At 41.0% G+C, this 14,465-nt stretch overlaps 1 protein-coding gene across 1 annotated transcript in view; it reads left to right on the top strand.

The window, feature by feature from the left end:
* The first annotated feature begins 1,843 nt into the window (after window positions 1-1,843).
* Window positions 1,844-14,465, top strand: part of LOC146617237 (glutamate receptor ionotropic, kainate 2-like) — a 63,820-nt gene continuing 51,198 nt past the window's right edge. Inside the window, exon 1 of the mRNA XM_085372849.1 lies at window positions 1,844-1,967. Coding sequence (XP_085228975.1) covers window positions 1,844-1,967 — 124 coding nt within the window. The remainder of the gene's footprint in view (window positions 1,968-14,465) is intronic.

Here is a 14,465-nt window from a genome sequence, read left to right as displayed (position 1 = left end):
CGTAGAAAACAGGAAATACTTTGTATCAATAGGTAACTTCACATCTGAGCAGACAAGTATCACATGTGGAGTTCCCCAAGGTTCCATCTTGGGACCCCTTCTGTTTAACATCTACATGCTCCCACTGGCACAGATTATAAACAACAACAAAATAAACTATCACAGCTATGCAGATGACACACAAATATATATCACAATGTCACCAGGAGACCGAGGCCCTGTACAGGCTCTTGGTAAATGCATTGAGGAAATCAATGACTGGTTGTGCCACAATTTTCTCCAGCTAAACAAAAACAAAACTGAGGTAATAGTCTTTGGCGCCAAAGAAAAACGATTACAGGTCACCAGAGAACTTCAATCTATACATCTAAAAACCACAAACCAGGCGAGAAATTTGGGTGTAGTGATGGATGCAGACCTAAACTTAGAAAAACACATTAAGACAATAACAAAGTCAGCTTACTATCACCTCAAGAATATATCAAGGATAAAAGATCTGATGTCTCAACAGGACCTGGAAAAACTAGTCCATGCATTCATCTTTAGTAGGCTTGATTACTGTAACAGCATCTTTACAGGTCTACCTAAAAAATCAGTCAGACAACTACAGCTCATTCAGAACTCTGCTGCTCGAGTCCTCACTAAGACCAAAAAAGTGGACCACATCAGTCCAGCTCTGAGGTCCTTACACTGGCTGCCTGTCCGTCAGAGGATAGACTTTAAAGTTCTGATGCTGGTCTATAAAGCTCTGAATGGTTTAGGACCAAAATACATCAATGACCTCCTGACCCAGTATGAACCATCCAGATCCCTCAGGTCATCTGGATCCGGTCTTTTATCAGTTCCCAGAGTCAGAACCAGACACGGAGAAGCTGCATTCAGCTTTTATGCTCCTTATATCTGGAACAAACTCCCAGAAAGCCTCAGATCAGCTGAAACACTCAGTTTATTTAAATCCAGGTTGAAGACTCACCTGTTCTCAGCTGCATTTGAATAAAGCACCAAATCCACACTTTAAGCTTAAATTTCAAAACTTACATTTAACTACTGATTTTATCTACTGTTCTGATTTTATCTGTTTTGATTTTATATGCTGTTGTTTGTTTGTTTGTTAATTAGTTAGTTAGTTTATTTGCTTGTTTTATTCAATTTTAAATCATGCTTTTTATTTGTTCTTGTTTCTAATGTCTCTGTAAAGCACTTTGAATCACCTTGTTGTTGAATTGTGCTATACAAATAAACTTGCCTTGCCTTGCCTCTATTTCCCTCCTCCCTGCTCGGCATGTCTCTCCGTCTTTCTATCTGTAGTCTATCTCCATCTCCCCTTTCTCCCCTTCTCTCTCAGTCGCGCTCACTCTCTCTCGCTCTCTGTTGCGCGTTCACAATACTAACCTTGGCTCGACGTCAGAGCCTGTGCAGCAGTGCAGTATAATGGGAGCGCAAGGAACCCAGAGCGCCTCATAGGGGGGTGCATATCGCTGCTGTATCCTCTGCTTGGCGCTGTCTAGCTCCTTTCCAACCCACTCCAGTTCCTCACCTATAGCCCATGCTTGGGCTCCCTCCTCCCCACTGGATCCGTACCCTTCGACATGGATGTCCCGCCGTCCCGCGACCCCGAGGATTGCTGTTTCTTGGCGCAGTGAAGAAGGAAGAGGAGAACGGGAAGGGGAAGGAATCATGCCGGGACTGCTAATGGATTTAGGGAAAGCGCAAGTGACCATGCCGTGATCTTGCGCATCCAGGGCCGCCGTTACCTGCCTTGCCCAACAACCGTAGAAGAATTACGAGGGAATCGAACCCGCGCACCGAGGGGAATAACCACTGTGCATTTTTTTAAAACAACATGAAGATTACCTCCCATCATCTGATGATAACCAGTCTTGCTTTCAGGTCCAACCTCAGGCTGATCCCGCTTCTGCTGCTGTTTCTTGGTTACTCTCGCGGGATGCCACACGTTTTAAGATTTGGTAAGTAATCTGTTTATAACAATGTATCATCGACGTTAAGATGTCTAATCACAACAACTACTCATAAGATTGGCCACAGCGGCACGACATTGGCGGGATGCAGGCTGTGGAGATATTTTTGTCCCACTTTTGTCACGTTTTCCGTTAAGAGTTTGCAAATAATATCGTCTGCACTTTTAAAATAGCGTTTAGCCCGGCGAATATTTCATAGTGTGCCTTTATAATGTCACTGTATTTCGTAACAGTGTCTTCGTGGGGTTTTACTTAGTGCTTCATACGATCAGCGACGAATGACGCTTTCCAGTGAACTTGAAATCACCGTTACAGTAACTCTGGACGCTTAAAGGCAGGAGTAGTCTATGCAACAGTTCACGGCTATGAAGCTCACCACCAGAGCCGCCGCTTAAATCTCCTCACCCTGCATCCTGAATAATCCCGTAGGTCTTTTAAACTGCTGACTCTCCAACACATCCTCTGCAGTGAATGTTTACATGTAACCATTAGCTTGCTTTCCGAGAGTGGATCAATTATTGATCTGTGAAAAGTGTCGATCAATGCGCCGGGCAACGGGCTACTTTATATCCGAAATCAGAGCGAAGAGCTTCCCATCAGGGAATTCCCACGATTTTGCTTAATTCACACGGTTGTTGCCGTTTAAAAACAGATACTTGCTTGTTTCCAGTGCTCACTGGATGTGCCCTTACCCAACACTGTGTCTCAGATTAGCTGTGTAATTCGGTAGTCTAAAAGTTGAGGCACTCCTTTAAAAAATATCCTGGTGAGTTAATTAGACACTTTAAAAGGATTAAAGAAGTAATTCTTCAACACTTGCCACTACGGCGAATTTTCCCCGGTACATAACTTCAAAACAGTGCCATTAACGCCCGTGTTCCTGTCTGAAAGTCACTAAATCGCAGCCTCCCGTGGCTTCCTCTGATGCTTAATTAGATCCGTCTCAGGGTGGCTCTTTCTGCCGCTCTCTGTTGCATTTACAGAGAACATCTTGGAGTGACAGGGGAGCCGCCACGACAGCGGATGTCATCAAGTGTTGACAACACATCCTTACAATCCCCAGTTCTCCTGAGGGTCCTGTTTAAGAGTCAGGCCGCGTCCGCAAGAGCCGCCGCTATGGCAACGGGATGTGCTTGTCTTCCTGCTTCTTCCTCAGCAAGACGCGCGATTTCCCGTCTCGCGTGTTCCCTGACAGACGCCGGGCGTCTATTCAGTAATCCTCGGAGGACGGTAAAGTCCTTGCACTGGCTAATAGCAAAGTTTTCAAGGCGGCAAATGATATCGAACATTCCCAAGAGACAAAATCCAGATATCATTCTGACCATGGTTACCGCTTTATGCATATTTATTGTTCGTGTGTGCGTGTTTTATCAGTGCAAAGGTTAGACGTGTACCTCCCCATACCAAAGATGTCGCCTGTGCTAACAAGCTGGATCTGTAAGGCATCTGGTATCAGCAAGACAGACAGAACCATGTAAGATAAGAGGTGTTTCGTGTCACTGAGATCTTTTGCCCTGGGTGAACCCATGCTTGATATTTTCTCCTTCTTCTGGTGGAAGTGACAGTCAGAGCGCCTGGCACGCGTCTACGAGCCGGGGCTCTGTCCGTGGTCCTGAACAAGCGCTTGTTTAGTCGCACGGACTTGGCAGCACGGCCGCCTGTTGCTGAACAACTCTTCCTTTTCACAACACACTGATACACCTTCTATAAACGACTTAGTCTTTGTTTTTTGTTTTTTTGTTTGTTTTTTTATGCACTATAATATCTGTCATTCAAGCGCCACACACGCTCTATTGTAAAATGGCTCCATTTTCTGCACTGTAATTCATTCTCCTTAGAAAAATAAGTTCATGTGTCTGTATTTGCTTCTGAAAGAGCCGAGTTTCCTAAAGAGAAATATAGTTAAATTAGAGATTTATGTATCAGCTTATATAAAAAATAACACAACATGTCAGTCATGCATGCACACGGGAGAATTACAAATCCCTTTAAAGACATTAGAGTCCATCCAGTACATTTCTTGTCCTGGAGGATGTGCTTACTCAGCAGATAATCCCAGCTGCTCCTGCAGAAGGCTGGCTAAATGAGGAGGTCAGCTCCCCTGGGTCCGTCTGTTCCTTTCCTGCCCCAAGATCCCTTTTGCCCAGACAGGCGGCTCACATTGTAAAAACCACTGTTCTCCTGTCAGGCTGAGACCTCTACACAAAGACACACTGTAACACTACGGCATAGTCAACCTTTTGCATTCATAGCTCCAGTCTCACCATGTAGAGCGACAAGTGTCGGAGGAGAAAGGAAAAGAAAAACAGTGTTCAGGCCACCAGCTGCAGGCAAATATGCTGAGCCCATTCCCATACTGAGTTGAGTTATTATGTTCAGTGTTCCTCATTTATAAATCTTACAGGTAATTTATTTAGTTAGATGCAGAAAATAGAGCCAGCCCATACAAGTTGTAATAAAAAACCTCTTGAGAAAAGATTCTCTCTTCATTACTACTTCACATTTGCCTTCTGGGAGCACTGAATTACACTTTTTTTAGCTACTGATGTTGCTAAGGGTCTTTGGGATAGAGAACAAAATGTTTCTGTCGTTTAATTTTCTTTTCCCACCCTTACAATGAAGGCTGCACACATAAATATGCAAAATGCCCGTTTTGAATATAATCTGAAACACAACTGCTTAAAATACATAAAATTCCAATTGTGTAGAAACATCTGAACTAGCTTCCTGAAATAATTAAATAGCTTAGTGTCAGACGCTTCTAAAGCTCAGTTTTTCTCACTCACAGATGGCCTGTTAAAATTCAGTGAAGTGGAAATTCAATGTTTTCTTTCAAATCTGTCCCATAACCTGAAGGATCTCATTTTATTTTTTTATTTTTTCCATGCAAATAACATTTTGTGCATGATCCTATTTAGCTGCCCCCAAATGTTCTGTCACACAAGCAGTGAGTCATCACATCTGCTATTCCAACCCAGATGACTTTGACTTACAGACCCGCATGTTACTCTAAAAATAAAGAAATTCATTTGGAGAAATATCAACAGTGAAACTGAGACCGCCTTTTAATTCTGATGTCCGTAGTCGGTCTGTGACTGTGAGGTTGAGTGATAACCTTATCACTGCCATTTGGAAGCAGCGCTGGCAGATGCAGTGTGTCCCTGGGCTGTCAACTCCTGCTGAAAGCATTGTTGACTCAGAGTTACTCATTTCATTTGTTTATTTCCTGCTTATACTTATATTTCCCCAGTACAGACGTGTGGGAATATTTATGACTAAAACACAACATTCTTTTTCATTTTGGAAAGGAAATCAAGCTTTTTTTTCTCAGTCCACTGGCAAAAGACACAATCCCCTCGGGTAGAAGAGAAGTTTATCTAACTCCTTCCACAATGCTGTGCCAGAATATAGGCTCTCTTTTGGGTGTCTAATATTTAAACCGCTTTATCCCCTCGTGGTGGTAAAATTAGAAGGTTGTTGAAAACGAGCAAGGATAGAGGGAACACATTCAATGGGAGTTTGTGGTTAATTGACTTTATTTGCTTTTGCTTTCTGCCAGCCTGAATTATCAGCATGCTGGAGTTTAGTTTAGGATTGCAGGAATTATGGCTAACACCCTGTGCCCTGGCCCACTGCCAGCATGTTCACAGCAAACATATTTAAAATGGGCACAAAGCTGCTTAAAATATTCACGTGTCACTTGACCCAATCAAAGCTTATAGAAATATGAAACTATCTCTGCTCGCAAATGATTTCCATGGTATAAAAATACCCACCGTGGGTTTCAAGAACAAAGAGGAGATCTGTCTTACATTAGCATGCAGCACCACACATGGGCTTGAAGCAGAGAACTATCTAGATGGATTTCTAAAACATGTTTACAGTCCAGAGTCTTTGAAGGTCTTGCTGTCATGCCTCAGTTACAAAAGGCTCAATGGTGATTAATTCAGGGTACATATTTCTTGCCATTTTGAAATGGCAAATATCTTTGAGGTATGAAATTAGTTTTTTTTTTCTTAGCATTAAGTCTTTTTCTTTTCTTTTCTTTTTTTCTTTTCTTTTTTTTTTTTGAGGTTTACCAGCAACTTTTGAAAAGATTATTTACATTGAAGGAGGCTTTAGCTGATTGACCTTGTTTGCAATGTAATCCTTTCTTGCATAACAGCCTCTTTTAACACAGTCTGCTTTTATTTATTTATTTTTTTGTTGAAAATCAAACAGAATAAATCTGAGACCTGTGCTCCTTTACTTCCCAGCGCAAGGCTTGCCTTATGTATCGGCTTTCATTATTCACAGTCTGTCACTCTTTGTCGTTGTCACTCAGGGATTTTGCCGGGTATCAGAAGGGTTAGAGGTTATATGTGCAATTGCTCTGTGAAACTGTCCCTTGAGAAGAGCCTACAGCACGTCTTGCTGCGTTGCTGCTGTGGCTCGGAGCCGACTGAAGGTCAGAGCTGAAAGCACTCACAGGGAATAATTTTTTTCTTTTCCTTTTTTCTTTTGCATCTTTTAATACATGTGGGACTGTCCTTCTCGCTATCTCACCAAGGGAGCTGGAAGTAAATTTGAAGTCACTGAGAGGTGTAAGAAAAACAAGAGTGTTTGTTAGAGAGGAAAAGAGAGAGAAAGAGAGAGTCTGTGTAAAGTGTGAGTGAGATGAAAAAACAGTGAGTGTTGAGGCGTATACAGAGTAAAGATAGATTAGTTTGCCTCAGAGCGGTCCACTCTCAGCCCACTCTCAGTTGTGGTCTTTTATTGCGGTTTTTTGATGGCTTCTATGAAGAGAGACGGAAAGGACAGTAGAGTATGTGGAAATGTAGTGGGAGGCCAGGAGTCATGCACTGCATCTCTGAATAAATGTCAGCAGTATCATATTAGCAAGTTGAAAATTTGCCTGGGACTGCAGATATGCATGAAATAGCTTTTATAGTAGTGAAAAACTGAAAATAGGTTGGTAACACAAATGTCCTTATAGTTCCTTAGAAGAACTAAAACCCAAAATGTGTTTTCATTAGCCAGTCGTGTGGACATGTTGGGTTTGTCTCCACTTCAAATAGACTATAAAATAGTGTGAATCAATAAAAATCAGCATGCTGGGTTGCTTCGTTGAATATTGATAAAGGAAGGAAAACTGGCAGCATAGCAAATAAGGAGTGCCAAATCCCGGATGTCCCCTTTTCGTGTATCACAGGTTACCATCTGTGAGAATACAAACATGAATATTACAAAATAAAAAGCAAATGTGTGCTCAAAGCAGAATATGAGGGATTGTGCTAATATTGCATTGTGCTGTGAATTAATGACTTAAACAGCCACAAGCAGCAGCAGCTTGAGCAGGACCACATGGTTTTGAAGTGTTCCACACTTCTGAACTGGCTGTACTTCCAGTGTTGTCACAGGAGACCACTCAGGAGCAGGAACAACATGTCATGTTTTGTGTTTTACTGTAACAGGAGGTAAAAGGTGCAAGATCTTTAACTTTATACTAGCTCAAGTGCACTAATTGCCTTTTAAGTGATTGCTTAATAGAAAGAAAATAAAACCTGGCTTGTCACCTGTTTATTACGGTAAGATGGCAACGGGGCTAATTGTTAGTAAATGTTTACAGTGTATTTGTTGTATGATTAATGCATTAAGACAGTCTCTGATTGCTTTTGTTGGTCGTGGGTTGTTTTTTTTGTTTTTGTTTTTTGCTGAAGGGCTTGTTTACCAATATGTACTCATAGTTTTAGTGTTTTAAAGATGTGCCTTAAGTTGAGGCAGTCAGATGTGAATTTCAAACACACAGATCAGGTAAACATTTCTGAAGGCATATATGCCATAAACGATAGCGTTGATGTCCAAACTACATGGGATTCTGAAGTCAATCAATTGCAGAAAGCCCTCCGGCTGTGTTGGCTATGATGCAAGGCACCGAACAGGTCAGGATGTGGTGATTCACCTTCATTTCCAGCCAGCTGAATAAAGGAATAAAAGAAGGAGCAGAGCTATGGGTTGAAGGAGAGAAAGCAAAATTCGGGCTCCCATTGACAGCATAGAATGTCAGATGTATGAACATTTCTCTGTGTGAACCAAGGACACAGGGGGAAATGGGCTCTGTGGGAGGACATATTGAGGCAGGCTTACTTAAAATCATGTTCTTTGAACCAGCATGACGCTCCATTGTCAAGGCTGCACAAGGGCTATGCAAAATGCCTCCCCCTGCAATGTTGAATTTATTTTTTCTCTGCTTTCACTCAGAGGGTTTGTAAGTGTTTGGGTAGCTTTCTGATGTTGTTTTGATGACAGTTTTGAATGAAAAGATGAGATTAGACATATGTGAGGGGGGGGGGGGGGGAAACCGCAACAGTATAGGAAAGCCTAAGAATTATTAAATAAAGCAAAATAAACCACAGAGTTTGCAAAAGCATTTTTTGAAGCTTTAATAAGATAAGATAAGGCTTTAATGCTACCTGGCTTGGCTGCAGTAGGTTTTGATTGTGTTCTGCTGTTTGTCATCCACGCTCAGAGACAATCCAATTGAAATGACCTACTAAATCTGGCCCTTCTCCAAACATAACAGTGGACTGGAATAGGCTTGGTTTGATATTCCCATCTTGCACAATTTATTTTAAGAGCCTGAAGAGACATAATGAAGCCAATTGCTTCCATTTCTCTTACACAGCTTCCCATGAGATATACCCACAGCTTTTTAAAAATGACAAAGAACCCTGAATTTGCTACCCAACAGAGTTCGATTGAATGTGGGAAATGGTGAAATTACCTTAAAAAATAAGAAGCAGCAGATCAGGAGAAAGATTAAAGCAGGAGCCTTCATTTTTCACCCATTTCACCTCTTTAGCCTTTTTGCTTTTATCCTGAAAAGATGTTTTCTTATTTAGTTTGAAAAACTACACAACTGCACATATTTGAGGAGCTTTGCTTTTTAATCTGCTTTTTTTTTAATCACTTGCCCTCTGGCTATTTTCCTGCTAAAGTCAGTGTGCGAGTCTCTTTCATTTCTTTCTCTCTTTGCTACTGCGCAGCTGCCTGTGTTTGCAGAACAAGCAAGACAAATTGACACACCTTTGCAGCAAAGTGTACCTGTAGCTCTGATTATCAGCTAGCTTGTGTACAACAGTGGCTGATGGGAGGCTGATGAACCCAAACTAGGAGCTGACATTTTCCTGCCCTGTGGCTGAGGGAGAGAGGAGGGGTGCAGGTGTCCGTTCGGGTCTAATGCACCATCCATTCAGTCGTTTAATTGAGTGTCTTTTATCTGCCTCCGGTGACCTCTTTTATTCTCAATTTCTCCCTCTTCGTTTCCTTCCCTCATCTATTTTTTCTGTGCCCCACCCAGCTCTCTCTTCTTCTGTCTCTCTCTTTTCTTCCCAAGTCAAAATTCCTCTTTTTGCTTGTTTGACAGCACACCCATCTACCTGCATCTAGCTCTGACTTTAGACATAATGGCCTGCTGTTTTCTAAACCAATCTGATGGGCTGTGAGGAGACAGTATCATGCTGAGGTGCACTTTCAGCATCGAATTAATATCCAGAAAATAGACTTTTCTGTCCATTTTCCTCTTATTTTCTCCATTTCTTTGCCTTTGTCCTTCACTGCCCTTCCTCTCCATGTCGTCTTTGTTTCCCCTTTGGCTTTCAGCTTGTCTGCTTGTCATTCCTCTACTTTGTTCTGTCTCACTGCGATCAAACCTTACTTCTCCCTGTCTCCTGATCTCAGCGTCCTTGCACACAATGATGAAAATCCCCGTACTTTGGCATACAAAGTCGAAATCTCAATTTCAAAGCAAGGAATACCTTTTCAGTCGAATATTTTCATTTTCGTACACCCAGTCTGGAAAAGGAACATTGTATTTGGGCTTTTATCACCATTTAAATTGTGCCCAACATATAGAGCATATGCTATCATTATTACCTCTACACTCTCCATTTCATTTTCACAGCAGAAATAGCTCTGGTTAACTAATATAGATTTACTGCAGAGGAAAAACACTCTTGTTTTAACGCATTGCAACCCACTAGCTGTTAGTGCTGTTAATGCAATCTTATCCACTTAGCCACTGCACATATGTTTTTCTTTCTTTTTTTCCCTCAATATCTTTTTGGCTTGTTAAAGTTTCCAGGCATCCATGTCATTATCTCCCTGAAAACAATAATGCCCTTCTTTGCAAAGATCTCTAAATTTATGAAGATTAAAAATTATTATAATTAGATTCAGTAAATCCAGCGAACGGGCTCATTTTTCTACCCTTCTCCATCGCCCTGTGAAAGCCCAACTGTTAGAATTAAAGAGCTGCCTCCTGAATTAATTCTTGACCTTTGCCTCTAACGGGAGATAACATCTGCCCTTCTACAAGAAAGAAAGTCTAATTTACTAGCCATTTTGTTCAAAATTACATTGGTAAGGGTGTAATACAGGGCCATTTTGATGAACAAGAGAACAGTGCGAATTAGAATGAGTGCAGCAAAAGGAGCAAGGAGGACAATAGACTCTCATATAATTTGCCGAGACTTAATTGCAGCATTATAAATTGAACTTCTTTTTGGCTCTGCACCAGGGCTGGATACATATGATAAATGTTATATGTGTTGTAAGTTAAGGCTATCCTGTTAAAATATTCTCCCTATATCGGAGTGTTTTTAGCGCCTGAAATGAAATGTTAAGAAATGGTGCGATAGTGAGATGAGTGTCTTAACACCCTGCTTTTTGGCAAGTATGCTGGAGACAGTTAGAAATCCCTATGCTTAACTTTTAAGACTGTGAGATTACTGTTAGTCAAGTTCTTATCTATATTTATTTTGTTGAGTGATACAGCTTGAGGGCTGAAGTATCCAGGGATGCTCAACACACCAAATCCATCCTGCATTACGCTTCCCAGTTGCGATGCCGTAAATGGCGATATTATCACAGTGGGGAAAATTAATATAAACCAAGGATGCACATGCATGGTCACAATGTTCTCCAGGCTGGACTCCTTTAGCCTGCAGTGGATAATTAGCATCTCTCACACGTGCTTAGGCTTGATTAAAACTCAGTTTACAGTGAGCAGTGCTGTGAGGTCGCCATCTGTCACCTGCCGAGGCCACCATGAGATGTACTCTAGTCTGAGGGAGTGAGAAAGACCCTGTGTGTGTGTTTGTGTGGGTTTGTTTCATAGAGTAGAGAAAAAGATGAGGCATACGAAGAGAAATGGCAAAGACAGGTGAGGCATGAAGCAGCAGGAAACATTCTATTAAATAAGTTGCGCTGCTCAGTCCCTATGGCCTGTATATTAGACACAAATCACATATTTTCTGTGTGGGCAGAAAAAGTGTCTGACTGCACTTTTGAGATTTGTATTATTTACGTGAACTGCATAACCTTGTGACTGCAGTTTTAGGAATGCTCATGTTTATACATGGAATTCAGATGGGAAGTCTGAGAGCTCTAAGGCTCATAAAACCTACAGTGTGTGAAAGCCACTGTATTTTTCCCCAAATGCATGTGCATTAGTCAAATAAGACTTTTTGTTTTACCCCCCTCTAAAATACAGAATAAAAATACAATGCTGCAGCTGTAATATAAAGTACATCACAACTGCAAAGTGTATATTTGTTCTGATGATGATGAACCAAAGACATTTACATACCTCACCACAAAATGTGGAAACAATGCACATAGACTTTTTTTTCCCCACAAATAAATAAATAAATCTTATTTCCATAGTATCGTGAATATTTCATGGTATACCCTGGAACAGTTGGGCAGGTGGGAAGAATGCATAAAAAAATCATGCTGCAGCAATGAGGGGGCCAAGCACCTCACCGAGACATAGTTTTCACAACCTTGGTAAGGGTTGCCGAGTCTGTACACCAAGTTTGGTGTTAACACACTTGCTGAGATATGATCTTCTTTCTTGGGATGTACTGCTCCGATTTTTTCCATTTCTGATACGATACAGAAACCTTGGCTTCAGGTAGCTGCTGATACCACGTACTGCTCCGGAACCAGTGTTAAATTAGTAAGCTTTTCTCCTCACTGTGAGGCCGGGAATCTTTTATATGTAAGGCAGCATCCGAGCTCAACATGAAGATTGCTTTGCAAACTTTATAAAATATAATAAAATAAAATACGACAAATAAGTACGTCAAAGAATGTAAATTTACTGAATTGGTATTCATTAGTGAAATGCTAAATTACACAAGCCAATGAAAAGTTACAAAAGAAAATTACCAGTGTAATTAAAGCTTCTCATTGGTGCATCCCTACATATCTTTACAGATTTTGATTGGCTGTAATGCTTTGGTAATGTAATGTTTAAATCCAGATACTCCATTTAAAAAAAATCCAAGGAGACCAGTGACCATATTTTGTCAATTTAGCATAGGTAACCAAAGTTATGTGCATAAGTGCACCTCCAACTTTGGCTTGTTCATGGCCCTCAAAGCACAGACGTTAAGATAGTAGACAGTTCCCAGTCAGGATGGTGAGTTTCATAATGTTTTGCCATGACAGAACTGACTCCAATGGCAGAAAAAGAGGAAGATGTGATCATGTACATAAGAAAACGTAGAAGCCCAATTTAATCCAAAGCACTGTTGCCTGTCACCCAATAAACTCCCAGTCTCTGTATCTGTCACAGAGGCGAGAAAAAAAAAAGCCTTTCAATGTTCCCCACAGAGAAACAACATAAAGACAACTGAAAGCTATTTGCCTGCGAAGAGTGAAAATGACTCCTCTTCCCGAGGCACCACTGAATGATGCCTCAGCAAGAGCTCAAAAGTGTTACCACCTGTGTACATCTCATATTACAACAACCATAATGTCTTTTGTTGTGTACCTCTGATGATTTGTGTGTAGCAGAAGTGTCAGCAGATATTTTCTAAAATACCTCTCATCTAACCACCCCCATGGAAAATAGGGAATTGTCATTAGATTGTTTTAAACCATTTTTAATACGTTCTAATATACATACAGTTCTGATAATATATAAAATATTAATGTAGCCCAAAATGTAATTATCTCCACTTGTTCTGTAATGTTAATAAATCATTTTGGGGTAAAAAATGATTTCTCTGCATGCCTGTTTGGGAAGAGATTCTCACTGGGGGTGTGCAGTGTGCAATGTGGGAAACAGATTTGTGATACTAACTGAAATTTTAAAGCAATTTTAAAAAAATAAAGTAACCCTTATTAGTATTAAACTCCTTTGTGACCTTTTTATGGGTTTATAAGGAGCTTTTTAACAAGCTTTGTAGCATGTATCTATGTGAGCGTGTTTGGTCATACAGCAAAACAACCACAGAACGTGTTTCTTTAGGGAGGTTGTGCAATCTCAAGTGCAGGCACATATTTTCTGTGAATAGTCAGAATGTGTGTGTGCACCCTTATATGCCTATGTGTGCAGGCGAGTGTGAGAACTTAGTGCTTATACATCTTATTTTCACAGTAGTTGGTATTTCTTTTCAGTTGCTTTCACAATTCGAGAGCAGTGAAGAGGCTGGAAACCGCTAGCAGACAGAAGTCATTTAGGAATTCAGCAATTCAAGGCCTGTGGAAGTGTACTCACAGTTTGGCACAATTAGTACCAAAAGGGGTCCCTGCTTGACAAATTAGCACACAAAATGTCAGCCGGTAGTTTAGCACATCCACAATAAGCCCTTGCAAATTAGCACATACTTTGAGGAGGGAGCTGGCACATTATTATGAATAGAGAGAGCCTAGCAAATTAGCACATCTGTTGCCAGCGCCTGGAATTAATACATGTTATATGATCACTGGTTTCCCACTTGGAGCCGGGTCAGGGATGAGGGCCATGGCACACATTCTAATTGAAGACAGTATGTGCTCATTAAGAGATTGATGAAATTGATCTTTTTGCAATGGATAAGCTCATTATTACTCTGAGTTCAGCTCAAGTTAGGCATCTTTAAATGCTGCAGGCGGGAGCTATAAATTCTCTCATCAGCCACATTTTCCTTGTACTCAGTGGATTCTTGCATGACAGCTTTGTTTAGTTTCAATCTTCGAAGTGCGTGATTGTGTCTGTTTGCACTTGTATGTTCAAGTGTGTGACTCACTCTGAGTCTTAGCATCCAGCAGTGGCAGGTGACAGTCCAGCCCAGTGTCAAGAGGCTTTAAGGTGACAGGAGTGATTCTATTCTGGAGAAAACAGCAACAAGCCAGACAAGCTAGATAAAAACTGTTGTTCACACACAATAGCTCCTATGGGTTTCATCTTCAGCTTCGAACGGGTTAGCTGATTATAGATTTGTTTTTTATTGATTGGTAGTACTTGTTTTTTTCCCTTATTTTTCATGCTGTATATCATATTCTGTTTTAACTATGCTTGGTACTTTTGCAGCAAATGTGCATTCCTGATTTTGTGCCACCAGTGACGAACGTCGCAGTTATTTTGATTCACCTAAACGTATTGACTTATCAATCTCTGGCAACCCCTCATCATCCAGTCCTTGATTCGGAGTTATATTTAGGAGCTGCTCATTA

Source organism: Diplotaxodon limnothrissa, linkage group LG15 (genome assembly GCF_057381915.1).
Source record: "Diplotaxodon limnothrissa isolate DT_005_m linkage group LG15, D_limnothrissa_male_GT1.1, whole genome shotgun sequence".
Taxonomy (NCBI): domain Eukaryota; kingdom Metazoa; phylum Chordata; class Actinopteri; order Cichliformes; family Cichlidae; genus Diplotaxodon; species Diplotaxodon limnothrissa.
Note: the sequence above shows the minus strand (reverse complement) of the source record. Positions and strands in the feature narration are given on the sequence as shown.